The sequence below is a fragment of the Oncorhynchus keta genome, unplaced genomic scaffold, assembly GCF_023373465.1.
Source record: "Oncorhynchus keta strain PuntledgeMale-10-30-2019 unplaced genomic scaffold, Oket_V2 Un_scaffold_13882_pilon_pilon, whole genome shotgun sequence".
Classification (NCBI taxonomy): Eukaryota; Metazoa; Chordata; class Actinopteri; order Salmoniformes; family Salmonidae; genus Oncorhynchus; species Oncorhynchus keta.
Window position 1 is genome coordinate 196,741 of NW_026290778.1, and position 27,951 is coordinate 224,691.

General features: G+C 47.6%; 1 protein-coding gene and 1 long non-coding RNA gene across 2 annotated transcripts; one reads left to right on the forward strand and one right to left on the reverse strand.

Moving 5' to 3' along the window:
- Positions 1–2,596: 2,596 nt before the first annotated feature.
- On the forward strand, positions 2,597–26,034 carry atp6v0d1 (ATPase H+ transporting V0 subunit d1). The gene is given in 10 exon segments (XM_052513705.1): positions 2,597–2,867; positions 5,165–5,336; positions 6,895–7,073; positions 15,965–16,044; positions 16,234–16,311; positions 19,360–19,536; positions 23,029–23,065; positions 23,068–23,105; positions 25,286–25,452; positions 25,498–26,034. Coding segments are annotated over 9 exon segments (1,053 nt in total). The 5' UTR covers positions 2,597–2,737; the 3' UTR covers positions 25,448–25,452; positions 25,498–26,034.
- Positions 19,545–22,060, reverse strand: LOC127927395 (uncharacterized). The gene is made up of 3 exons (XR_008127276.1): positions 21,827–22,060; positions 21,043–21,590; positions 19,545–20,938 (listed from the first exon to the last, which is right to left on the reverse strand). It is a non-coding gene; the product is annotated as an uncharacterized LOC127927395 (long non-coding RNA).
- Positions 26,035–27,951: the final 1,917 nt, after the last annotated feature.

A 27,951-nucleotide genomic window follows, 5' to 3' on the forward strand; every position in this document is an offset into this window, starting at 1 on the left:
GCAGGTACTATGAGTCACGTCCCTCGGGACAAGACCTGTGACTCCGGAGCAGGTACTATGAGTCCTTTATCTACTGACCCAGTCAGAGTTCCTTCATCTACTGACCCAGAGTCAGATGAGGCCCTTTATCTACTGACCCAGAGTCAGAGTTCCTTTATCTACTGACCCAGAGTCAGATGAGGCCCTTTATCTACTGACCCAGAGTCAGAGTTCCTTCATCTACTGACCCAGAGTCAGATGAGGTCCTTTATCTACTGACCCAGAGTCAGAGTTCCTTCATCTACTGACCCAGAGTCAGATGAGGCCCTTTATCTACTGACCCAGAGTCAGAGTTCCTTCATCTACTGACCCAGAGTCAGATGAGGCCCTTTATCTACTGACCCAGAGTCAGATGAGGTCCTTTATCTACTGACCCAGAGTCAGAGTTCCTTCATCTACTGACCCAGAGTCAGATAAGGCCCTTTATCTACTGACCCAGAGTCAGATGAGGTCCTTTATCCACTGACCCAGAGTCAGAGTTCCTTCATCTACTGACCCAGAGTCAGATGAGGTCCTTTATCTACTGACCCAGAGTCAGATGAGGCCCTTTATCTACTGACCCAGTGTCAGATGAGGTCCTTTATCTACTGACCCAGAGTCAGAGTTCCTTCATCTACTGACCCAGAGTCAGATGAGGTCCTTTATCTACTGACCCAGAGTCAGAGTTCCTTTATCTACTGACCCAGAGTCAGATGAGGTCCTTTATCTACTGACCCAGAGTCAGAGTTCCTTCATCTACTGACCCAGAGTCAGATGAGGTCCTTTATCTACTGACCCAGAGTCAGAGTTCCTTTATCTACTGACCCAGAGTCAGATGAGGCCCTTTATCTACTGACCCAGTGTCAGATGAGGTCCTTTATCTACTGACCCAGAGTCAGAGTTCCTTCATCTACTGACCCAGAGTTAGATGAGGTCCTTTATCTACTGACCCAGAGTCAGAGTTCCTTTATCTACTGACCCAGAGTCAGATGAGGTCCTTTATCTACTGACCCAGAGTCAGATGAGGTCCTTTATCTACTGAACCAGAGTCAGAGTCCCTTTGTCTACTGACCCAGAGTCAGATGAGGTCCTTTATCTACTGACCCAGAGTCAGAGTTCCTTTATCTACTGACCCAGAGTCAGATGAGGTCCTTTATCTACTGACCCAGAGTCAGATGAGGCCCTTTATCTACTGACCCAGAGTCAGATGAGGCCCTTTATCTACTGACCCAGAGTCAGATGAGGTCCTTTATCTACTGAACCAGAGTCAGAGTCCCTTTGTCTACTGACCCAGAGTCAGATGAGGCTCTTTATCTACTGACCCAGAGTCAGATGAGGTCCTTTATCTACTGACCCAGAGTCAGATGAGGTCCTTTATCTAACGTCTAATGTCATCCCAATGGGGATGGGACAAATTCTGTAACGTTGAAAGGAAGCAATCCTCTCTGTACTTTTCTGGGTACAACCTTCTCAAACCTCAGCACCCCCCTCTCCCCTCTCCCCTGCTATGTTATGTGGACTTATATTAAAAGACTCCATTTGACTCTCCTGCGCCTGACTTCCCTGCCACCTATACACACACGACTCTGACATCTCCAATGAACCGAGCTAATTAGACTTCACCTACCTCTTTCTCTACGGCAGTGGTTGGTCAGATAGGGTGTAAATGAGGCCCTGTGGTCTCATCAAACCACCATCACCACTTTCCACCAACACATCACTACTCTTGCTTCCTACCTCCTGCTTCCTATCTCCTGCTTCCTAACTCCTGCTTCCTAACTCCTGCTTCCTATCTCCTGCTTCCTATCTCCTGCTTCCTAACTCCTGCTTCCTAACTCCTGCTTCCTAACTCCTGCTTCCTAACTCCTGCTTCCTATCTCCTGCTTCCTATCTCCTGCTTCCTAACTCCTGCTTCCTATCTCCTTCTTCCTACCTCTTGCTTCCGACCCTCTTTATGCTTTCTTCACTAGACGCTCCACTGCTTTCAGTATCATGATCTCTCTTCTTCCTGTGTCTTTCAGTATCATGATCTCTCTTCTTCCTGTGTCTTTCAGTATCATGATCTCTCTTCTTCCTGTGTCTTTCAGTATCATGATCTCTCTTCTTCCTGTGTCTTTCAGTATAATGATCTCTCTTCTTCCTGTGTCTTTCAGTATCATGATCTCTCTTCTTCCAGTGTCTTTCCACTACCGACCATTCAGGTCCTTGATCCTCATCCTCCCCTCCATATCATCAGAACTGACAGCCATATTGTTGGCATTCCAGCACAGCTGTTCCTTCTCCAACCCTTTTCTCCATTTCTTCCACACTCTACTTTCTGCCATTTCCAACCAGAGGATGTTATCAAGCCCTCTCCATTGCTTCTCCTCCTGGTATTTTCAAGACAACTGGGACCTCGAGAAAAAACATAGGTAAAATCATAACATCAGTGATCTTCAGGTCCTTCAAAACGATTTTCCCAGTTGGAGCTCGTTTATTTCCCGAGTTCCCAGTCATCTTGAACGCGGCTGAAGTCGGATATTTCCGAGTTCCGAGTGGATATGAACGCGGCATTACGTCATCGAAAGTCGATGTTGAGTCACATGATATTGGTGGCGAGTGATCACGTGTCTTTTTTTTTACAGCCGGGTAATCTGGAGCTCAGCCCTGTCTAGAATTAATTTTCCTTCCTAAAACGCTTGTATTTCATCAATATACGGATATATTTTGAGGCCTCAATATGCCTATATTCTCGGAGCTGTATTTTAATGTGGATAATGGTTACTTGGAAGGGTTGGTCAGGGGTTTTAAAGCCGGAATTCTTTCACAGGGAGACTATCTAAATCTCGTCCAGTGTGAAACCCTGGAAGGTGAGTCGGAGCTATAACGTTAGCATGCTCGCTAACCAGCTGGTCATCTGGATAACTATGTTGTCAAATGTACACAGTGGCTTTTCAAGTGGTATTGTTAACATTTAATAAACGTTACTGGATTTAAAAAAAAACATGTGGCGTTTCCGAAGACATGGCCAGTCGCCATGCTACTACTGTACCTTTATATATATATATAATGTTAATGACAACTCTAGCCAGCTATAACAGTAGGTTACTAACTAATATCTCATGATGGGTCCTTGTATTATCAATTTAGTTAACGTTAGCTATCTATATCAGGTTACTCTGTCATGAATAGTAGCTTATTAATGATCAGTTTTGTATATGGATGTAGTTAATTCAACTTAAATGGGCGGGTCGCTAGATTTCGAGATTGAATTGGGTCTCACAAAACCGATATTATTCTTTTGAATTAGTTAGCTAACGTTTAATTTACCTAACTACATTTTAATTAGCTGGGAAGCTTAGCGTGCCAGTTAGCCCAGTAGTGGACTGAAGGAGCCGGACGTTTCTCTTTAAAAGGACCGTTTTACAATTTGTTTGAACGATATGCGACTGTCAGTTTCCTGTCGCACAGACATAAAATTATATATATATATATATATATATATATATATATATATATATATATATATGCGACTGTGGCAACGACCAGACCAAATCCTCCTGTAACCTGACGCAGGAGTGTTAAATTCTACCTGAGAATTTTTATTTCGTCACACTGACAGGAAGTTGTTTTCTGTCAGTTCACCATTAACCTCACCTTGTAAATAATGTTGTTGTGGCTTTATTTTTCTGTCATAATTAATCAAAAGCAGCGAAAAGTTAAGACGATGTCAGCTATCTACACAAAGTAGATATCATAACGGACTTGCCAAAACTATAGTTTGTTAACAATACATTCGTGGAGTGTTTGAAAAACGAATTAATGACTCCAACCGAAGTTCAGATCTCACACACAAATGTCTTGTTAACAAACTATCGTTTTGGCAAGTCGTTTATGACATCTACTTTGTGCATGACACATGTAATTTTTCCAACAATTGTTTACAGACAGATTATTTAATTTAATTCACTGTATCACAATTCCAGTGGGTCAGAAGTTGTTGACTGTGCCTTTTAAACAGCTTGGGCAAATTCCAGAAAATAATGTCATTGCTTTAGAAGCTTCTGATAGGCTAATTTACATCATTTGAGTAAATTGGAGGTGTACCTGTGGGTGTATTTCATTACCTTCAAACTCAGTGCCTCTTTGCTTGACATCATCATTGTAGAACTCCACAAGTCTGGTTCATCCTTGGGAACAATTTCCAAACACCTGAAGGTACCACGTTCATCTGTACAAACAATAGTACGCAAGTATAAACACCATTTAGTATTTAAATTGTTAATGTAAACTTCTGACCCACTGGGAATGTGATGAAAGAAATAAAATATGAAATAAATCATTCTCTACTATGATTCTGACATTTCACTTTCTAGGATTAAATGTCAGGAATTGTAGAAAAATAAATGTATTTGGCTAAGGTGTATGTAAACTTCCAACTTTATGTGTGAGAGAGATATATGGCCTACCCCGGCCAAACGGACAAGGCAGAGCCAATTGTGCGCCTCCCTATGGTACTCCCAATCACAGCCAGATGTGATACAGCCTGAATACTCTGGTCATTATTTGAACTGGCTAGCTAGCAAAGGACCAAAGCATTGTTTTATAAAAAAATATAAAAATAGTTGCCTGGCTTGCAAGGTTAACTTAAGTAACAGTGGTTTCAGGAAAGAAGCTCTTGAGATTTTCACATTGCTCATAAGAAGAATCTAAAGATAAACTTAGCCTTCAGATGCTTTTGGGAAACCAGGCCCTGGTTATTACATTGCATTGACCGCTGTAGCTAGCTAGTATTAACAAGCCAGTATTTATTGAAGAACCGTTAGCAAGAACCATTAGCATGTATTCATTACCAGGCTGCCTACATAAAATGTTAAATAAATCACATTAGATTGATCAACAGCGGGATTTCTATGAGGAACTGAAACTATTGCTCAAAGTATTGGTCAATTAGCTTACACATCAAGTAAAATGGAAGCATTCTAGACACACAGCTAGCTAGCCTCTTCCCTTGTGTATGGGTCTCTAACATACCGTTAGCATCATGCCCTCTCACAGCAGCATTAATATGAGCTTGTACTTGTCCTGTGCATGTCATTTATTGTGTCTGTTGAAAGCCACTGTTACCCAGTATCTGAAGACGTCTTGCCCCCCCCCACCAATGCAGACCTGAAACTCCATCTGCAGAGCACGGACTATGGCAGCTTCCTGGCCAACGAGCCGTCCCCCCTCACCGTGTCCGTCATCGACGATAAGCTCAAAGAGAAGATGGTGGTGGAGTTCCGTCACATGAGAAACCAGTCCTACGAACCGCTGGCAAGCTTCATGGACTTCATCACGTGAGTCATTCACAGGCTCTCTGGTGTCTGCCAAGCCTCTATCTATCAAATGAAGGGGCAAGATGGGTGCCCATATTGTCTAATTAAATTGAGCCTGTCTTTCCCATGCATTTTGGGGGGGTTTAGGCTTAGAATATCACCGTGTCTTATTATTGACTGGAACAAATCAGCTATTGGTTAAACTGTATATGTCCGTCTCCCATCTCTTTTCAGTTATGTGACATCTGTATGGTCCATGTTTCATACTCTTATATATGCCTATTGACTCATTCTACCCTGAGAGAGAACCCTTGTACCGGCTCTTACCAGCCGCCTTTCATTCTAGCCTGAGAGAGAACCCTCGTACCGGCTCTTACCGGCCGCCTTTCATTCTAGCCTGAGAGAGAACCCTCGTAGTGGCTCTTACCGGCCGCCTTTCATTCTAGTCTGAGAGAGAACCCTCGTACCGGCTCTTACCGGCCGCCTTTCATTCTAGCCTGAGAGAGAACCCTCGTAGTGGCTCTTACCGGCCGCCTTTTCATTCTAGCCTGAGAGAGAACCCTCGTACCGGCTCTTACCGGCCGCCTTTCATTCTAACCTGAGAGAGAACCCTCGTAGTGGCTCTTACCGGCCGCCTTTCATTCTAGCCTGAGAGAGAACCCTTGCACCGGCCGCCTTTTCATTCTACCCTGAGAGAGGACCCTCATACCGGCTCTTACCGGCCGCCTTTCATTCTAGCCTGAGAGAGAACCCTCGTACCGGCTCTTACCGGCCGCCTTTCATTCTACCCTGAGAGAGAACCCTCATACCGGCTCTTACCGGCCGCCTTTCATTCTACCCTGAGAGAGAACCCTCGTACTGGCTCTTACCGGCCACCTTTCATTCTAGCCTGAGAGAGAACCCTCGTACCGGCTCTTACCGGCCGCCTTTCATTCTAGCCTGAGAGAGAACCCTCGTACCGGCTCTTACCCACAGCCTTTCATTCCAGCCTGAGAGAGAACCCTCGTACCGGCTCTTACCGGCCGCCTTTCATTCTAGCCTGAGAGAGAACCCTCGTACCGGCTCTTACCAGCCGCCTTTCATTCTAGCCTGAGAGAGAACCCTCGTACCGGCTCTTACCGGCCGCCTTTCATTCTAGTCTGAGAGAGAACCCTCGTACCGGCTCTTACCGGCCGCCTTTCATTCTAGCCTGAGAGAGAACCCTCGTACCGGCTCTTACCGGCCGCCTTTCATTCTAGCCTGAGAGAGAACCCTCGTACCGGCTCTTACCGGCCGCCTTTCATTCTAGCCTGAGAGAGAACCCTCGTACCGGCTCTTACCAGCCGCCTTTCATTCCAGCCTGAGAGAGAACCCTCGTACCGGCTCTCACCGGCCGCCTTTCATTCTAGCCTGAGAGAGAACCCTCGTACCGGCTCTTACCAGCCGCCTTTCATTCTAGCCTGAGAGAGAACCCTCGCTCCAGCCTGAGAGAGAACCCTCGTACCGGCTCTCACCATCTTGCAAAATGAAATGTAATATTTGCTATGCTCTTAACTACCCAGTCATCACTGAAACACGCGCTCTCCTCCCATCCTCACAGGTACAGCTACATGATAGACAATGTGATCCTGCTGATCACGGGCACCCTGCACCAGCGTGCCATCTCTGAGCTGGTACCTAAGTGCCACCCTCTGGGCAGCTTTGAGCAGATGGAGGCAGTCAACATCGCCCAGACCCCAGCAGAACTTTACAACGCCATCCTGGTCGACACCCCTCTGGGTAAGGCAGGACTGTGACTGCTGCCCTATTCCCTATATAGTGGTACTACTATAGACCAGAGCCCTATTCCCTATATAGTGGTACTACTATAGACCAGAGCCCTATTCCCTATATAGTGGTACTACTATAGACCAGAGCCCTATTCCCTATATAGTGGTACTACTATAGACCAGAGGATGAAGTGGTACTACTATAGACCAGAGCCCTATTCCCTATATAGTGGTACTACTATAGACCAGAGCCCTATTCCCTATATAGTGGTACTACTATAGACCAGAACCCTATTCCTATATATGGTACTACTAGACCAGAATTCCCTAATAGTGGCTACTAGACCAGAGCCCTATTCCCTATATTGAATAGTACTATAACCAGAGCCCTATTCCCTATATAGTGGCTACTAATTATTGTGTAAAGATGTTAGCATTTTTTCCCTTTATTAGTACCTGAGACCAGACCCTATTCCTATATAGTGGTACTACTATAGACCAAGAGAGCCCTATTCTGTATGTACTCCAGCCTAAGAGAAGAGCTCTACCGCCCCCATATAGTGGTACTGTATGTATGTACTATAGAGAGAGATTGAATACTATAGTGGTACTACTGTAGACCAGAGCCCTATTTAATAGTCACACTATGAGACCAGACCCCTATTCCCTGTAGAGTGGTACTATAGACCAGAACCCTATTCCCCCCTATATAGTGGTACTAATGACCAGAACCCTACCCAAGAGTGGTACTACTAATGGAACCCCCCCCTTCCTGGGTGGTTTACTACTGTAGATGAACTATTCCCCAAGTGGACTAATACTAAGAGCCTACCCTATGTATTCTACTATAGAGAGAACCCTTGAATAGTGGTACTACTAAGACCAGGCCCTGTTCCCCCATCCTGGGTGGTTTACTAATGGAGAGAACCCCTGTTGTATAGTGGTTTACTAATAGACCAGAGCCCCCCATGGGTGGTTTACTATGGACCTGAGCCCTATTCCCTGGGTGGTTTACTATATGACCAGAACCCTTCCCCCATCCTGGGTGGTTTACTAATGGAACTGAGCCCCCCGTACTGGGTGGTTTACTAATGGAATATAGCCCCCGTCCTGGGTGGTTTACTAATGGAACTAATTCCCTATATCCTGGGTGGTTTACTAATGGAACTTACCCCCCCGTCCTGGGTGGTTTACTAATGGAACTGTTAGCCCCCCGTCCTGGGTGGTTTACTAATGGAACTGAGTATTACTGGGTGGTTTACTAATGGAACTGTTCCCCCCGTACTGGGTGGTTTACTAATGGAAAATATGAAAATCCTGGGTGGTTTACTAATGGAACTGTTATGTACTGGGTGGTTTACTAATGGAACTGATACCCCTGTATGTACTGTAGTGGTTTACTAATGGAACTGTATGTACTGGGTGGTTTACTAAGGAACTGTTAATGATACTGGGTGGTTTACTAATGGAACTGTTCCCCCCAAGGGTGGTTTACTAATGGAACTAGCCCCCTGTCCTGGGTGGTTTACTAATGGAACTGTTCCCCAAGAGGGTGGTTTACTAATGGAACCCCCCCGTACTGGGTGGTTTACTAATGGAACTGTTACCCCTATGTCCTGGATGGTTTACTAATGAATACTGTACCCCCTGTCCTGGGTGGTTTACTAGATGGAACTGTTCCCCCCACTGGGTGGTTTACTAATGGAATGTTCCCCTGTCCTGGGTGGTTTACTAATGGAACTACCCACCCCTGTACTGGGTGGTTTACATAATGGAACTGTTCCCCCCGCCTGGGTGGTTTACTAATGGAACTGTTCCCCCCATCCTGGGTGGTTTACTAATGGAACTGTTCCCCCCCGTCCTGGGTGGTTTACTAATGGAACTGTTCCCCCCGTACTGGATGTGGTTTACTAATGGAACTGTCCCCCCCACTGTTTACTAATGGAATGTCCCCCCCATCCTGGGTGGTTTACTAATGGAACTGTTTGTCCTGGGTGGTTTACTAATGGAACTGTTTCCCCGTCCTGGGTGGTTTACTAATGGAACTGTTCCCCCCGTCCAAGTGGTTTACTAATGGAACTGTTCCCCCGTCCTGGGTGGTTTACTAATGGAACTGTTCCCCGTCCTTTGTGGTTTACTAATGGAACTGTTCCCCCCGTACTGGGTGGTTTACTAATGGAACTGTTCCCCCCCCGTCCTGGGTGGTTTACTAATGGAACTGTTTCCCCCCCTGTACTGGGTGGTTTACTAATGGAACTGTTCCCCCCCCCTGTACTGGGTGGTTTACTAATGGAACTGTTCCCCCCTGTCCTGGGTGGTTTACTAATGGAACTGTTCCCCCTGTCCTGGGTGGTTTACTAATGGAACTGTTCCCCCTGTCCTGGGTGGTTTACTAATGGAACTGTTCCCCCCCCCTCCTGGGTGGTTTACTAATGGAACTGTTCCCCCGTCCTGGGTGGTTTACTAATGGAACTGTTCCCCCCCGTCCTGGGTGGTTTACTAATGGAACTGTTCCCCCCCCGTCCTGGGTGGTTTACTAATGGAACTGTTCCCCCCCCGTCCTGGGTGGTTTACTAATGGAACTGTTCCCCCTCGTCCTGGGTGGTTTACTAATGGAACTGTTCCAGTACTGGGTGGTTTACTAATGGAACTGTTCCCCCCATCCTGGGTGGTTTACTAATGGAACTGTTTCCCTATCCTGGGTGGTTTACTAATGGAAGACCCCCCGTCCTGGGTGGTTTACTAATGGAACTATTCCCCCGTCCTGGGTGGTTTACTAATGGAACTGTTCCCCCGTCCTGGGTGGTTTACTAATGGAACTGTTCCCCCCGTACTGGGTGGTTTACTAATGGAACTGTTCCCACCCCCGTCCTGGGTGGTTTACTATGGAACTGTTCCCCCCTGTATGGGTGGTTTACTAATGGAACTGTTACCCCTGTACAGTTTACTAATGGAACTGTTCCCCGTCCTGGGTGGTTTACTAATGGAACTGTTCCCCGTCCTGGGTAGTTTACTAATGGAACTGTTCCCCCCATCCTGGGTAGTTTACTAATGGAACTGAGCCCTATTCCATATAGTGGTTTACTAGAATGGAACTGTTCCCCCCGTCCTGGGTGGTTTACTAATGGAACTGTTCCCCCCCCGTACTGAGGTGGTTTACTAATGGAACTGTTCCCCCGTCCTGGGTGGTTTACTAATGGAACTGTACCCCTGTACTGGGTGGTTTACTAATGGAACTGTTCCCCATAATGGGTGGTTTACTAATGGAACTGTTCCCCCCAGGGTGGTTTACTAATGGAACTGTTCCCCCCCGTCCTGGTGGTTTACTAATGGAACTGTTCCATGTACTGGGTGGTTTACATGGAACTGCCCTCCTGGGTGGTTTACTAATGGAACTGTTCCCCCGTCCTGGGTAGTTTGCTCCACTAATGGAACTGTTCCCCCATCCTGGGTACTACTAATGGAACTGTTCCCTATTCCCTATATAGTGGTTTACTAATGGAACTGTTCCCCCGTCCTGGGTGGTTTACTAATGGAACTGTTCCCCCTGTACTGGGTGGTTTACTAATGGAACTGTGTACTGGGTGGTTTACTAATGGAACTGTTCCCCCCCCGTCCTGGGTGGTTTACTAATGGAACTGTTCCCCCTGTACTGGGTGGTTTACTAATGGAACTTATTCTAAAATGGTTTACTAGTGGAACTGTCCCCCCATCCTGGGTGGTTTACTAATGGAACTGTTTCCCCACCCCGTACTGGGTGGTTTACTAATGGAACTGTTCTATAGACCTGGGTGGTTTACTAATGGAACTGTTCCCCCGTCCTGGGTGGTTTACTAATGGAACTGTTCCCCCCGTACTGGGTGGTTTACTAATGGAACTGTCCCCATCCTGGGTGGTTTACTAATGGAACTGTCCCCCCATCCTGGGTGGTTTACTAATGGAACTGTTTCCCCTATAGACCTGGGTGGTTTACTAATGGAACTGTTTCCCCTGTCCTGGGTGGTTTACTAATGGAACTGTTCCCCCGTCCTGGGTGGTTTACTAATGGAACTGTTCCCCGTCCTGGGTGGTTTACTAATGGAACTGTTCCTATTCCTGGTTGGTTTACTAATGGAACTGTTCCCCCCTACTGGGTGGTTTACTAATGGAACTGTTTCCCCGTCCTGGGTGGTTTACTAATGGAACTGTTCCCCCGTACTGGGTGGTTTACTAATGGAACTGTTCCCCCCTGTACTGGGTGGTTTACTAATGGAACTGTTTCCCCTGTCCTGGGTGGTTTACTAATGGTGGTGTCCTGGGTGGTTTACAATGGAACTGTTCCCCCTGTCCTGGGTGGTTTACTAATGGAACTGTTCTCCCCCCCGTCCTGGGTGGTTTACTAATGGAACTGAGCCCCCCCGATACTGGGTGGTTTACTAATGGAACTGTTCCCCCTATTCCTGGGTGGTTTACTAATGGAACTGTTCCCCCCACTGGGCCCTATTTTACTAATGGAACTGTTACTACCCCAGAGTCCTGGGTGGTTTACTAATGGAACTGTACTACTATGGGTGGTTTACTAATGGAACTATTCCCCCTACTGGGTGGTTTACTAATGGAACTGTTCCCCCATCCTGGGTGGTTTACTAATGGAACTGTTTCCCCGTCCTGGGTGGTTTACTAATGGAACCAGAGTCCTGGGTGGTTTACTAATGGAACTGTTCCCCCCGTCCTGGGACCAGAGCCTAATGGAACTGTTCCCTATATACTGTGGTGGTTTACTAATGGAACTGTTCCCACCCCCAGAGCCCTGGGTGGTTTACTAATGGAACTGTTCCCCCCTGTACTGGGTGGTTTACCTGGAACTGTTCCCCCCTATACTAGTGGTTTACTATGGAAGTTCCCACCCCCGTCCTGGGTGGTTTACTAATGGAACTGTTCCCCCCCGTCCTGGGTAGTTTACTAATGGAACTGCCCTATTCCTGGGTGGTTTACTATGGAACTGAGCCCCGTCCTGGGTGGTTTACTAATGGAACTGTTCCCCCCGTCCTGGGTGGTTTACTAATGGAACTGTTCCCCCCGTACTGGGTGGTTTACTAATGGAACTGTTCCCCCCGTCCTACAGTTTACCCTATTCCCTATACTGGGTGGTTTACTAATGGAACCAGTTCCCCCCCGTATGGGTCCTTTACTAATGGAACTGTTCCCCCATCCTGGGTGGTTTACTAATGGAACTGTTCCCCCCGTCCTGGGTGGTTTACTAATGGAACTGTTCCCTATACTGGGTGGTTTACTAATGGAAGAACCCTATTCCTGGGTGGTTTACTAATGGAACTGTTTACTCCTGGGTGGTTTACTAATGGAACTGTTTGTACTGGGTGGTTTACTAATGGAACTGTTCCCCCTTACTGGGTGGTTTACTAATGGAACTGTTCCCATTTCCTGGGTGGTTTACTAATGGAACTGTTCCCCCCGTCCTGGGTAGTTTACTAATGGAACTGTTCCCCCCATCCTCCAGTTTACTAATGGAACTGTTAAAGTGTCCTGGGTGGTTTACTAATGGAACTGTTCCCCGACCAACTAATGGAACTGTTCCCCCTGTACTGGGTGGTTTACTAATGGAACTGTTCCCTTTAACTGGGTGGTTTACTAATGGAACTGTTCCCCCCAAGAGGGTGGTTTACTAATGGAACTGTTCCCCCCTGTACTGGGTGGTTTACTAATGGAACTGTTCCCCATCCAAGTGGTTTAATATGGAACTGATACCCTGGGTGGTTTACTAATGGAACTGTTAGATGTCCTGAGGTGGTTTACTAATGGAACTGTTCCCCGTCCTGGGTGGTTTACAGTGGATGTTCCCCCATCCAACTGGGTGGTTTACTAATGGAATACCCCTGTATGGGTGGTTTACTAATGGAACCCCGTCCTGAGGGTGGTTTACTAATGGAACTGTTCCCCACTGTACTGAGGTGGTTTACTAATGGAACTGTTCCCTGGGTGGTTTACTAATGGAACTGTTATATACTGTTTACTAAGAAATGTTCCCCGTCCTGGGTGGTTTACTATGGAACTGTTCCCCCCGTCCTGTGGTTTACTAATGTAGATGTACATCCTGGGTGGTTTAATACTAACTGTTTCCCCCATCCACTGTGGTTTACTAATGGAACTGTAGATGTACATCCAAGAGGGTTTACTAATGGAACTGTTCCCACCCTGTATGTGGTTTACTAATGGAACTGTTTACCCCGTCCTGAGGTGGAATACTAATGAAATGTTCCCCGTCCTGGGTGGTTTACTAATGGAAATGTTCCCAAGTCCTGGGTGGAATACTGGAATGTTCCCCCACCCCGTCCTGGGTGGTTTACTAATGGAACATCCAAGTCCTGGGTGGTTTACTAATGGAACTGTTACCCCCGTCCTGGGTCCAAAGGCTGTTTACTAATGGAACTGTTCCCCCGTCCTGGATGGTTTACTAATGGATACCCCCTGTGGTTTAGTAATGGAACTGTTCCAAGAGGTGGTTTACTAATAACTGATCCCCCGTCCTGGGTGGTTTACTAATGGAACTGTTACATCCTGAGGTGGTTTACTAATGGAACTGTTCCCCGTCCCTGGGTGGTTTACTAATGGAACTGTTCCCCTGTCCTGGGTGATTTACTAATGGAACTGTTCCCCCTGTCCTATGGTTTACTAATGGAACTGTTTCCCCCCGTCCTGTGGTTTACTAATGGAATACCCCTGTCCTGGGTAGTTTACTAATGGAACTGTTCTCCCAGTCCTGGGTAGTTTACTAATGGAACTGTTCCCCCTGTCCTGGGTGGTTTACTAATGGAACTGTCATTCCCCCCGTCCTGGGTGGTTTACTAATGGAACTGTTCCCCCCGTCCTGGGTGGTTTACTAATCCTGTTCCCCCCGTACTGGGTGGTTTACTAATGGAACTGTTCCCCCTGTCCTGGGTAGTTTACTAATGGAACTGTTCTCCCCCTCCCCCGTCCTGGGTAGTTTACTAATGGAACTGTTCTCCCCCGTCCTGGGTGGTTTACTAATGGAACTGTTCCCCCTGTCCTGGGTGGTTTACTAATGGAACTGTTCCCCCCGTCCTGGGTAGTTTACTAATGGAACTGTCTCCCCCCGTCCTGGGTGGTTTACTAATGGAACTGTTCCCCCCCCATCCTGGGTGGTTTACTAATGGAACTGTTCCCCCTGTCCTGGGTGGTTTACTAATGGAACTGTTCCCCCTGTACTGGGTGGTTTACTAATGGAACTGTTCCCCCGTCCTGGGTGGTTTACTAATGGAACTGTTCCCCCTGTCCTGGGTGGTTTACTAATGGAACTGTTCCCCCTGCCCTGGGTGGTTTACTAATGGAACTGTTCCCCCCATCCTGGGTGGTTTACTAATGGAACTGTTCCCCCTGTCCTGGGTGGTTTACTAATGGAACTGTTCCCCCTGTACTGGGTGGTTTACTAATGGAACTGTTCCCCCCGTCCTGGGTGGTTTACTAATGGAACTGTCCCCCCCCGTCCTGGGTGGTTTACTAATGGAACTGTTCCCCCTGTACTGGGTGGTTTACTAATGGAACTGTTCCCCCTGTCCTGGGTGGTTTACTAATGGAACTGTTCTCCCCCCGTCCTGGGTGGTTTACTAATGGAACTGTTCCCCCTGTACTGGGTGGTTTACTAATGGAACTGTTCCCCCTGTACTGGGTGGTTTACTAATGGAACTGTTCCCCCCGTCCTGGGTGGTTTACTAATGGAACTGTTCCCCCTGTACTGGGTGGTTTACTAATGGAACTGTTCCCCCTGTACTGGGTGGTTTACTAATGGAACTGTTCCCCCAGTCCTGGGTGGTTTACTAATGGAACTGTTCCCCCCGTCCTGGGTGGTTTACTAATGGAACTGTTCCCCCTGTACTGGGTGGTTTACTAATGGAACTGTTCCCCCGTCCTGGGTGGTTTACTAATGGAACTGTTCCCCCTGTCCTGGGTGGTTTACTAATGGAACTGTTCCCCGTCCTGGGTGGTTTACTAATGGAACTGTTCCCCGTCCTGGGTGGTTTACTAATGGAACTGTTCCCCCGTCCTGGGTGGTTTACTAATGGAACTGTTCCCCAGTCCTGGGTGGTTTACTAATGGAACTGTTCCCCCTGTACTGGGTGGTTTACTAATGGAACTGTTCCCCCCGTCCTGGGTGGTTTACTAATGGAACTGTTCCCCCTGTACTGGGTGGTTTACTAATGGAACTGTTCTTGTAGTCCTGGGTGGTTTACTAATGGAACTGTTCCCCCTGTACTGGGTAGTTTACTAATGGAACTGTTCCCCCGTACTGGGTGGTTTACTAATGGAACTGTTCCCCCGTCCTGGGTGGTTTACTAATGGAACTGTTCCCCCGTCCTGGGTGGTTTACTAATGGAACTGTTCCCCCCCGTACTGGGTGGTTTACTAATGGAACTGTTCCCCACCCCCTGGGTGGTTTACTAATGGAACTGTTCCCCCCCTGTACTGGGTGGTTTACTAATGGAACTGTTCCCCCCCATCCTGGGTGGTTTACTAATGGAACTGTTCCCCCATCCTGGGTGGTTTACTAATGGAACTGTTCCCCCGTCCTGGGTGGTTTACTAATGGAACTGTTCCCCTGTCCTGGGTGATTTACTAATGGAACTGTTCCCCCGTCCTGGGTGGTTTACTAATGGAACTGTTCCCCCCCCCGTCCTGGGTGGTTTACTAATGGAACTGTCCCCCCCCCATCCTGGGTGGTTTACTAATGGAAGTCATGGATTTGAGAATGCAAGGAAGAAGAATCTTTGAACAACAGACTGGAGGGATTTTATAACCTGTAGCGAACACTAGATGGCGCTAAAACGCAACTTTACTCATAAATGTGTAATCTTCTAAATCCTGTTAAATGTCTGATCATTTCTTCAGCTGCTTTCTTTCAAGACTGCATATCTGAGCAGGATCTGGATGAGATGAACATCGAGATCATCCGTAATACTCTGTATAAGGTGAGCAAAGCAACCCGTAATACTCTGGGATTTCATTCACCTGTAATACTCTGTAATAAGCGAAGGGATTTCATTCACCTGTAATACTCTGTAATGAGGTGACCAAAGGGATTTCATTCACAATGTTAAACAACATCATGCATCAGAAGATAGATGGTCATTGACTTGAATCCGTGTCTCCATTTCCAGGCTTATCTGGAGGCTTTCTACAAGTTCTGCTCCACTCTGGGAGGAACCACTGGTGACACCATGTGTCCTATTCTAGAGGTCCGTGAGCTTGTCCCTTTATTAGACAGTTAACTTGATATATACAAGTGTCTTCGGGAAAGTATTCAGACCCCTTTACTTTTTACACATTTTTGTTACGTTACAGCCTTATTCTAAAATGGATTAAAAAAGAATTCTCATCAATCGACATCACAATACCCCATAATGACATCACCATACCCCATAATGACATCACAATACCCCATAATGACATCACAATACCCCATAATGACAAAGCAAAAACAGGTTTTTAGAAATTTTCACATGTATTAAAAATAAAAAAACAGATTTACATAAGTATTCAGAACCTTTGCTATGAGACTCAAAATTGATCTCAGGTGCTTCCTGTTTCCATTGATCATCCTTGAGATGTTTCTACAAATTGATTGAAGTCCACCTGTGGTAAATTCAATTGATTGGACATTATTTGAAAAGGCACACACCTGTCTATATAAGGTCCCACAGTTGACAGTGCATGTCAGAGCAAAAAACAAGCCATGAGGTCAAATGAATTGTCCGTAGAGCTCAGAGACATGATTGTGTCGAGGCACAGATCTGGGGAAGGGTACCAAAACATTTCTGCAGCATTGAAGGTCCCCAAGAACACAGTGGCCTCCATCATTCTTAAATGGAGGAAGTTTGGAACCACAAAGACTCTTCCTAGAGCTGGCCACCCGGCCAAACTGAGTAATCGGGAGAGAAGGGCCTTGGTCAGGGAGGTGACCAAGAACCCGATGGTCACTGTGACAGAGCTCCGGACTTCTTCTGTGGAGATGGTTATCCTTCTGGAAGGTTCTCCCATCTCTGCAGCACTCCACAAATCAAGCCTTTATGGCTCCTGTAGCCATTCCTCAGTAAAAGGCACATGACAGCCCGCTTGGAGTTTGCCAAATGCCACCTGAAAACTCTCAGACTATGAGAAACAAGATTATTTGGTCTGATGAAACCAAGTGGCACGTCTGGAGGAAACCTGGCATCATCTCTACGGGGAAGCATGGTGGTAGCAGCATCATGCTGTGGTGATGTTTTTCAGCAGCAGGGACTGGGAGACTAGTCAGGATCGAAGGAAATATGATCGGAGCAAAGTACAGAGAGATCCTTGATGAAAACCTGCTCCAGAGCGCTCAGGACCTCAGACTGGGGGCAAAGGTTCACCTTCCAACAGGACAACGACCCTAAGTACACAGCGAAGACAACACAGGAGTGGCTACTACCCTGTCTCTGAATATCCATGAGTGGCCCAGCCAGAGCCTGGACTTGAACCCAATCGAACATCTCTGGAGAGACCTGAAAAATAGCTGTGCAGCGACGCTCCCCCATCCAACCTGACAGAGCTTGAGAGGATCTGCAGAGAGCAATGGGAGAAACTCTAGGCTCCCAGTGACGCAGCAGTCTAAGACACTGCATCTCAGTGCTTGAGGCGTCACTACAGACACCCTGGTTCGATACCAGGCTGTATCACAACCGGGCCGTGATTGGGAGTCCTATAGGGCGGCGCACAATCGGCCCAGCGTCAGTCCGGGGTTTGGGCCGGTGCAGGCCCGTCATTGTAAATAAGAACTTGTCCTTTAACTGACTTGCCTAGTTAAAATAAAACTCCACAAATACAGATGTGCCAAGCTTGCTACGTCATTCCCAAGAAGACTGGAGGCTGTAATCGCTGCCAAAGGTGCTTCAACAAAGTACTGAGTTTAATATTTTTATATATATATATATATATTTATATTTGCAAAATGTCAACTTGTTTTTGCTTTATCATTGGGTACTACGTGTGTCTGTGTAGTGATGAGAAAAGAAAACAATTGAATCCATGTTAGAATAAGTCTGTAACGTAACAGAATGTGGAAAAGGTCAAGGGGTCTGAAGACTTTCCGAATGCCACTGTGGTGGTTCTCTGTAGTCATTTATACTGTGGTGGTTCTCTGTAGTCATTTATACTGTGGTGGTTCTCTGTAGTCATTTATACTGTGGTGGTTCTCTGTAGTCATTTATACTGTGGTGGTTCTCTGTAGTCATTTATACTGTGGTGGTTCTCTGTAGTCATTTATACTGTGGTGGTTCTCTGTAGTCATTTATACTGTGGTGGTTCTCTGTAGTCATTTATACTGCGGTGGTTCTCTGTAGTCATTTATACTGTGGTGGTTCTCTGTAGTCATTTATACTGTGGTGGTTCTCTGTAGTCATTTATACTGTGGTGGTTCTCTGTAGTCATTTATACTGTGGTGGTTCTCTGTAGTCATTTATACTGTGGTGGTTCTCTGTAGTCATTTATACTGTGGTGGTTCTCTGTAGTCATTTATACTGTGGTGGTTCTCTGTAGTCATTTATACTGTGGTGGTTCTCTGTAGTCATTTATACTGTGGTGGTTCTCTGTAGTCATTTATACTGTGGTGGTTCTCTGTAGTCATTTATACTGTGGTGGTTCTCTGTAGTCATTTAGTCATTTATACTGTGGTGGTTCTCTGTAGTCATTTATACTGTGGTGGTTCTCTGTAGTCATTTATACTGCGGTGGTTCTCTGTAGTCATTTATACTGTGGTGGTTCTCTGTAGTCATTTATACTGTGGTGGTTCTCTGTAGTCATTTATACTGTGGTGGTTCTCTGTAGTCATTTATACTGTGGTGGTTCTCTGTAGTCATTTATACTGTGGTGGTTCTCTGTAGTCATTTATACTGTGGTGGTTCTCTGTAGTCATTTATACTGCGGTGGTTCTCTGTAGTCATTTATACTGCGGTGGTTCTCTTTAGTCATTTATACTGCTAAGGTGGTTCTCTGTAGTCATTTATACTGTGGTGGTTCTCTGTAGTCATTTATACTGTGGTGGTTCTCTGTAGTCATTTATACTGTGGTGGTTCTCTGTAGTCATTTATACTGTGGTGGTTCTCTGTAGTCATTTATACTGTGGTGGTTCTCTGTAGTCATTTATATACTGCACCGTCCAATTGGAAAGGGAAACATTTACCCACACCTTGAAGTGTGTTCTAGTATATTAACCTCTCACCTGTCAATCAGTCAGTTTCCTATTTCCTCTCCCTCTGTGTGTCCAGTTTGAGGCGGACAGGAGGGCCTTCATCATCACCATCAACTCATTTGGTACCGAACTGTCTAAGGAGGACCGTGCCAAGCTGTTCCCCCACTGTGGCAAGCTGTACCCTGAGGGGCTGGCTCAGCTTGCCCGCGCTGACGACTACGAACAGGTCAAAGCTGTGGCCGACTACTACCCTGTAAGTTTTACTACGACTGCTAGCCCAGGCTGCTAGCTACTACCCTGTCAGTTATACTACGACTGCTAGCCCAGGCTGCTAGCTACTACCCTGTAAGTTATACTACGACTGCTAGCCCAGGCTGCTAGCTACTACCCTGTCAGTTATACTACGACTGCTATCCCAGGCTGCCGGCTACTACCCTGTCAGTTATACTACGACTGCTAGCCCAGGCTGCTAGCTACTACCCTGTAAGTTATACTACGACTGCTAGTCCAGGCTGCTAGCTACTACCCTGTAAGTGTTATACTACGACTGCTAGTCCAGGCTGCTAGCTACTACCCTGTCAGTTATACTACGACTGCTAGTCCAGGCTGCTAGCTATACTACCCTGTCAGTTATACTACGACTGCTAGCCCAGGCTGCTAGCTATACTACCCTGTCAGTTATACTACGACTGCTAGCCCAGGCTGCTAGCTATACTACCCTGTCAGATATACTACGACTGCTAGTCCAGGCTGCTAGCTACTACCCTGTAAGTTATACTACGACTGCTAGCCCAGGCTGCTAGCTACTACCCTGTCAGTTATACTACGACTGCTAGCCCAGGCTGCTAGCTACTACCCTGTAAGTTATACTACGACTGCTAGCCCAGGCTGCTAGCTACTACCCTGTAAGTGTTATACTACGACTGCTAGCCCAGGCTGCTAGCTACTACCCTGTCAGTTATACTACGACTGCTAGCCCAGGCTGCTAGCTACTACCCTGTCAGTTATATCCTGTCAGTTATACTACGACTGCTAGCCCAGGCTGCTAGCTACTACCCTGTAAGTTATACCCTGTCAGTTATACTACGACTGCTAGCCCAGGCTGCTAGCTACTACCCTGTAAGTTATACTACGACTGCTAGCCCAGGCTGCTAGCTACTACCCTGTCAGATATACTACGACTGCTAGCCCAGGCTGCTAGCTACTACCCTGTCAGATATACTACGACTGCTAGCCCAGGCTGCCGGCTACTACCCTGTCAGTTATACTACGACTGCTAGCCCAGGCTGCTAGCTACTACCCTGTCAGTTACTGGTCCTTACTACTAGCCCAGCCTGCTGGCTACTACCCTGTCAGTTACTGGTCCTTACTACAGCCTAGCCTGCTGGCTACTACCCTGTCAGTTACTGGTCCTTACTACTAGCCCAGCCTGCTGGCTACTACCCTGTCAGTTATACTACGACTGCTAGCCCAGGCTGCTAGCTACTACCCTGTAAGTTATACTACGACTGCTAGCCCAGGCTGCTAGCTACTACCCTGTCAGTTATACTACGACTGCTAGCCCAGGCTGCCGACTACTACCCTGTTCATTACTGGTCCTTACTACTGCTACTACTAGCCTAGCCTATTGGCTACTACCCTGTCAGTTACTGGACCTTACTATGCTACTACCAGCCCAGGCTGCCGGCTACTACCCTGTCAGTTACTGGTCCTTACTACTAGCCCAGGCTGCCGGCTACTACCCTGTCAGTTACTGGACCTTACTACTGCTACTACCAGCCCAGGCTGCCGGCTACTACCCTGTCAGTTACTGGTCCTTACTACTAGCCTAGCCTACTGGCTACTACCCTGTCAGTTACTGGCCCTTACTACTAGCCTAGCCTACTGGCTACTACCCTGTCAGTTACTGGCCCTTACTACTAGCCTAGCCTACTGGCTACTACCCTGTCAGTTACTGGACCTTACTACTAGCCTAGCCTATTGGCTACTACCCTGTCAGTTACTGGTCCTTACTACCGCTACTACAGCCTACTGGCTACTACCCTGTCAGTTACTGGTCCTTACTACTAGCCTAGCCTACTGGCTACCACCCTGTCAGTTACTGGTCCTTACTACTAGCCTAGCCTATTGGCTACTACCCTGTCAGTTACTGGTCCTTACTGATGCTACTACTAGCCTACTGGCTACTACCCTGTCAGTTACTGGTCCTTACTACTAGCCTGCTAGCTACTACCCTGTCAGTTACTGGTCCTTATTACCGCTACTACTAGCCTAGCCTGCTAGCTACTACCCTGTCAGTTACTGGTCCTTACTACTAGCTTAGCCTGCTGGCTACTACCCTGTAAGTTACTGGTCCTTACTACTAGCCTGCTAGCTACTACCCTGTCAGTTACTGGTCCTTACTACTAGCCTAGGCTGCTGGCTACTACCCTGTAAGTTACTGGTCCTTACTACTAGCCTGCTAGCTACTACCCTGTCAGTTACTTGTCCTTACCCGCTATACTAGCCTAGCCTGCTAGCTACTACCCTGTCAGTTACTGGACCTTACTACTAGCCTAGCCTATTGGCTACTACCCTGTCAGTTACTGGTCCTTACTACGCTACTACTAGCCTACTGGCTACTACCCTGTCAGTTACTGGTCCTTACTACTAGCCTAGCCTACTGGCTACCACCCTGTCAGTTACTGGTCCTTACTACTAGCCTAGCCTATTGGCTACTACCCTGTCAGTTACTGGTCCTTACTATCGCTACTACTAGCCTACTGGCTACTACCCTGTCAGTTACTGGTCCTTACTACTAGCCTGCTAGCTACTACCCTGTCAGTTACTGGTCCTTATTACCGCTACTACTAGCCTAGCCTGATAGCTACTACCCTGTCAGTTACTGGTCCTTACTACTAGCTTAGCCTGTAAGTTACTGGTCCTTACTACTAGCCTGCTAGCTACTACCCTGTCAGTTACTGGTCCTTACTACTAGCCTAGGCTGCTGGCTACTACCCTGTAAGTTACTGGTCCTTACTACCGCTACTACTAGCCTAGCCTGCTAGCTACTACCCTGTCAGTTACTGGTCCTTACTACTAGCCTACTGGCTACTACCCTGTCAGTTACTGGTCCTTACTACTAGCCTACTGGCTACTACCCTGTCAGTTACTGGTCCTTACTACTAGCCTACTGGCTACTACCCTGTCAGTTACTGGTCCTTACTACTAGCCTACTGGCTACTACCCTGTCAGTTACTGGTCCTTACTACTAGCCTACTGGCTACTACCCTGTAAGTTACTGGTCCTTACTACTAGCCTGCTAGCTACTACCCTGTCAGTTACTGGTCCTTACCGCTACTACTAGCCTAGCCTGCTAGCTACTACCCTGTCAGTTACTGGTCCTTACTACTAGCCTACTGGCTACTACCCTGTCAGTTACTGGTCCTTACTACTAGCCTAGCCTACTGGCTACTACCCTGTCAGTTACTGGTCCTTACTACTAACACCTTCACCAAGTCTCCTTCTATTCTGTGACCTGAACATCAACCTACTCCCCACCTTCACCAAGTCTCTTTCTGTCCTGTGACTGTATTTAGAGAGGCTCACCTGCTATAAGGACATGGTATCACTTCCTAGAACCGTTGAACTAAAGCAGAGGACCAATGAAATATGTTCTCAATCCCCCAGCAATACAGCTACCCTCTTGCCTCATCCTATTGATAGTCAAAACATATGGTGATCTGGCTAACTCCTCTCCTCTCAGGAATACAAGCTCCTGTTTGAGGGAGCAGGCAGCAACCCAGGGACAAGACACTGGAGGACAGGTTCTTTGAGCATGAGGTGAGAGCAGCGCGACTTTTACCACACGCACACTCACTCCTCTAATCATAGTATTAACAGAACCCCCCAAGACCCACGACCCCCGGCCCTGCACCCCATTCACTAAGTAGCGCACTTCGTTTAACCCACCCCCCCCGGCGTCCTCGTTAACCCACCAACCACCCCGCGTCCCGTTACCCCACCCACTAAGTAGGCGTCCTCGTTTAACCATGGACCCCCTATTCCGGCGTCCTTAGTTTAACCCACGACCCCCGGCGTCCTCGTTAACCCACGACCCCGGCGTCCTTAGTTTAACCATGGACCCTATTCACCGGCGTCACCGTTTAACCCACACCCTATTCCTAAGTAGCGTCCTCACCACCCCCGTTAACCCACGACCCCCCCAAGGCGCCCCGTTAACCCACGACCCCACGGCGTCCTCGTTAACCCATGACCCCTATTCACTAAGCGTCCTCGTTAACCCACCCACCACTAAGGCGTGCCTAGTTTAACCCACGACCCCCGGCGTCCTCGTTAACCCACCCACCACTAAGCGTCCCGTTTAACCACGACCCCCGGCGTGCCTCGTTTAACCCATGGACCCCTATTCACTAAGGCGTCCTCGTTTAACCCACGACCCCGGCGTCACCGTTAACCCACGACCCCCCGGCGTCCTCGTTAACCCACCCACCACCCCGCGACCTCGTTACCCCACCCACCACCCCCGCGTCCTCGTTACCCCACCCACCCCCCGCGTCCTCGTTACCCCACCCACCACCCCGGCGTCCTCGTTAACCCACCCACCCCTGGCGTCCTCGTTAACCCACCCACCCCGGCGTCCTAGTTAACCCACCCACCCCTGATGTCCTCGTTAACCCACCCACCCCCTGATGTCCTCGTTAACCCACCCACCCCTGATGTCCTCGTTAACCCACCCACCCCCTGATGTCCTCGTTAACCCACCCACCCCCTGATGTCCTCGTTAACCCACCCACCCCCTGATGTCCTAAGTAACCCACCCACCCCCCCCTGATGTCCAATTTAGTTAACCCACCCACCCCTGATGTCCTCGTTAACCCACCCACCCCTGATGTCCTCGTTAACCCACCCACCCCCCTGATGTCCTCGTTAACCCACCCACCCCTGATGTCCTCGTTAACCCACCCACACCCCCTGATGTCCTCGTTAACCCACCCACCCCTGATGTCCTAGTTTAACCCACCCACCCCCCTGATGTCCTCGTTAACCCACCCACCCCTGATGTCCTCGTTAACCCACCCATTCCCCCTGATGTCCTCGTTAACCCACCCACCCCCTGATGTCCTCGTTAACCCACCCACCCCCTGATGTCCTCGTTAACCCACCCACCCCCTGATGTCCTCGTTAACCCACCCACCCCCTGATGTCCTCGTTAACCCACCCACCCCCTGATGTCCTCGTTAACCCACCCACCCCTGATGTCCTCGTTAACCCACCCACCCCTGATGCCCTCGTTAACCCACCCACCCCCTGATGCCTAAGTAACCCACCCACCCCCTGATGCCCTCGTTAACCCACCCACCCCTGATGCCCTCGTTAACCCACCCACCCCCCTGATGCCCTCGTTAACCCACCCACCCCCTGATGCCCTTAGTTTAACCCACCCACCCCCTGATGCCCTCGTTAACCCACCCACCCCTGATGCCCTCGTTAACCCACCCACCCCCTGATGCCCTCGTTAACCCACCCACCCCTGATGCCTCGTTAACCCACCCACCCCCTGATGCCCTCGTTAACCCACCCACCCCCTGATGCCCTCGTTAACCAACCCACCCCCTGATGCCCTAAGTTAACCCACCCACCCCCCTGATGCCCTCGTTAACCCACCCACCCCTGATGCCCTCGTTAACCCACCCACCCACCCCCTGATGCCCTCGTTAACCCACCCCCCTGATGCCCTAGTTTAACCCACCCCCTGATGCCCTCGTTAACCCACCCCCTGATGCCCTCGTTAACCCACCCCCTGATGCCCTCGTTAACCCACCCACCCCCTGATGCCCTCGTTAACCCACCCACCCCTGATGCCCTAGTTTAACCCACCCACCCCCTGATGCCCTCGTTAACCCACCCACCCCCTGATGCCCTCGTTAACCCACCCCCTGATGCCCTCTATTAACCCACCCCTGATGCCCTCGTTAACCCACCCCCCTGATGTCCTGCAGGTGAAGCTGAACAAGCTGGCGTTCCTGAACCAGTTCCACTTCAGCGTGTTCTATGCCTACGTCAAGCTGAAGGAGCAGGAGTGCAGGAACATCGTGTGGATCGCTGAGTGTATCGCTCAGAGGCACCGCGCCAAGATAGACAACTACATCCCCATCTTCTGATCTGACACACACACACACACACACACACACACACACACACACACACACACACACACACACACACACACACACCAGTACCTCCCTACATTCTGATCTGACACACACACCAGTACCTCCCTACATTCTGATCTGACACACACACACACACACACACACACACACACACACACACACACACACACACACACACACACACACACACTCAAAAGTAGTGCACTCTATAGGGTTCCATTTGGGATTATGTCCCTGTCTTCTTAAATAATACGTGTGTAGGAATGATGTCCTGTTGTAATGAGATGACTGGACCTGAACAGTCCAGATACTACTGCAAATGACACCCTGGGTTGAAATAGATGTTATGTGCTTATATATGGAGAGAAAAAAAAGAGAACAGAAAATGTCATGTTTAAACTATACAAGGATTTATATATATATTTCAAAATGACTTTAAATGATTTGTGTTTTTTTTTTTTTTTTTTTGGCATGATGTAAAAATCCATGTCTCTGTCACGGTCCTGTTAAAATGAGTTCTGTGTCTTGTTTGTGAAATGAGTTGTAAATGTAATAAATACTATATGGAAAGAGAAGCCTGTTCAAAGCAACTAGTTATTCAAAAAGACAACCTGGGCAGTAGGTTATCTTTAATCAACTAGTATTCACTACTGTGTACTAGAAAAGACAACCTGGGCAGTAGGTCATCTTTAATCAACTAGTATTCACTACTGTGTACTAGAAAAGACAACCTGGGCAGTAGGTCATCTTTAATCAACTGGTATTCACTACTGTGTACTAGAAAAGACAACCTGGGCAGTAGGTCATCTTTAATCAACTGGTATTCACTACTGTGTACTAGAAAAGACAACCTGGGCAGTAGGTCATCTTTAATCAACTGGTATTCACTACTGTGTACTAGAAAAGACAACCTGGGCAGTAGGTCATCTTTAATCAACTGGTATTCACTACTGTGTACTAGAAAAGACAACCTGGGCAGTAGGTCATCTTTAATCAACTGGTATTCACTACCGTGTACTAGAAAAGACAACCTGGGCAGTAGGTCATCTTTAATCAACTGGTATTCACTACCGTGTACTAGAAAAGACAACCTGGGCAGTAGGTCATCTTTAATCAACTGGTATTCACTACTGTGTACTAGAAAAGACAACCTGGGCAGTAGGTCATCTTTAATCAACTGGTATTCACTACTGTGTACTAGAAAAGACAACCTGGGCAGTAGGTCATCTTTAATCAACTGGTATTCACTACTGTGTACTAGAAAAGACAACCTGGGCAGTAGGTCATCTTTAATCAACTGGTATTCACTACTGTGTACTAGAAAAGACAACCTGGGCAGTAGGTCATCTTTAATCAACTGGTATTCACTACCGTGTACTAGAAAAGACAACCTGGGCAGTAGGTCATCTTTAATCACCTGGTATTCACTACCGTGTACTAGAAAAGACAACCTGGGCAGTAGGTCATCTTTAATCAACTGGTATTCACTACCGTGTACTAGAAAAGACAACCTGGGCAGTAGGTCATCTTTAATCACCTGGAATTCACTACTGTGTACTAGAAAAGACAACCTGGGCAGTAGGTCATCTTTAATCAACTGGTATTCACTACTGTACTAGAAAAGACAACCTGGGCAGTAGGTCATCTTTAATCAACTGGTATTCACTACCGTGTACTAGAAAAGACAACCTGGGCAGTAGGTCATCTTTAATCAACTGGTATTCACTACCGTGTACTAGAAAAGACAACCTGGGTGAGGAATCAAAGAGATTCTGCCTATTGTGTGTTTTCAGAAGTCCAGCAGTAGTACCATGTGGAAGATAGTGTGATGACATACTCAACGAAGGCAAGTATATTAGACCAGAACAGACTGGTACCATCATAAGACCAGAACAGACTGGTACCATCATAAGACCAGAACAGACTGGTACCATCATAAGACCAGAACAGACTGGTACCATCATAAGACCAGAACAGACTGGTACCATCATAAGACTATTATAGAAGACTGGTACCATCATAAGACCAGAACAGATGGTGGTATCATAAGACCAGAACAGACTGGTACCATCATAAGACCAGAACAGACTGGTACCATCATAAGACCAGAACAGACTGGTACCATCATAAGACCAGAACAGACTGGTACCATCATAAGACCAGAACAGACTGGTACCATCATAAGACTGGTACCATCATAAGACCAGAACAGACTGGTACCATCATAAGGCTAGAACAGACTGGTACCATCATAAGACCAGAACAGACTGGTACCATCATAAGACTATTATAGAAGACTGGTACCATCATAAGACCAGAACAGACTGGTACCATCATAAGACCAGAACAGACTGGTACCATCATAAGACCAGAACAGACTGGTACCATCATAAGACCAGAACAGACTGGTACCATCATAAGACCAGAACAGACTGGTACCATCATAAGACCAGAACAGACTGGTACCATCATAAGACCAGAACAGACTGGTA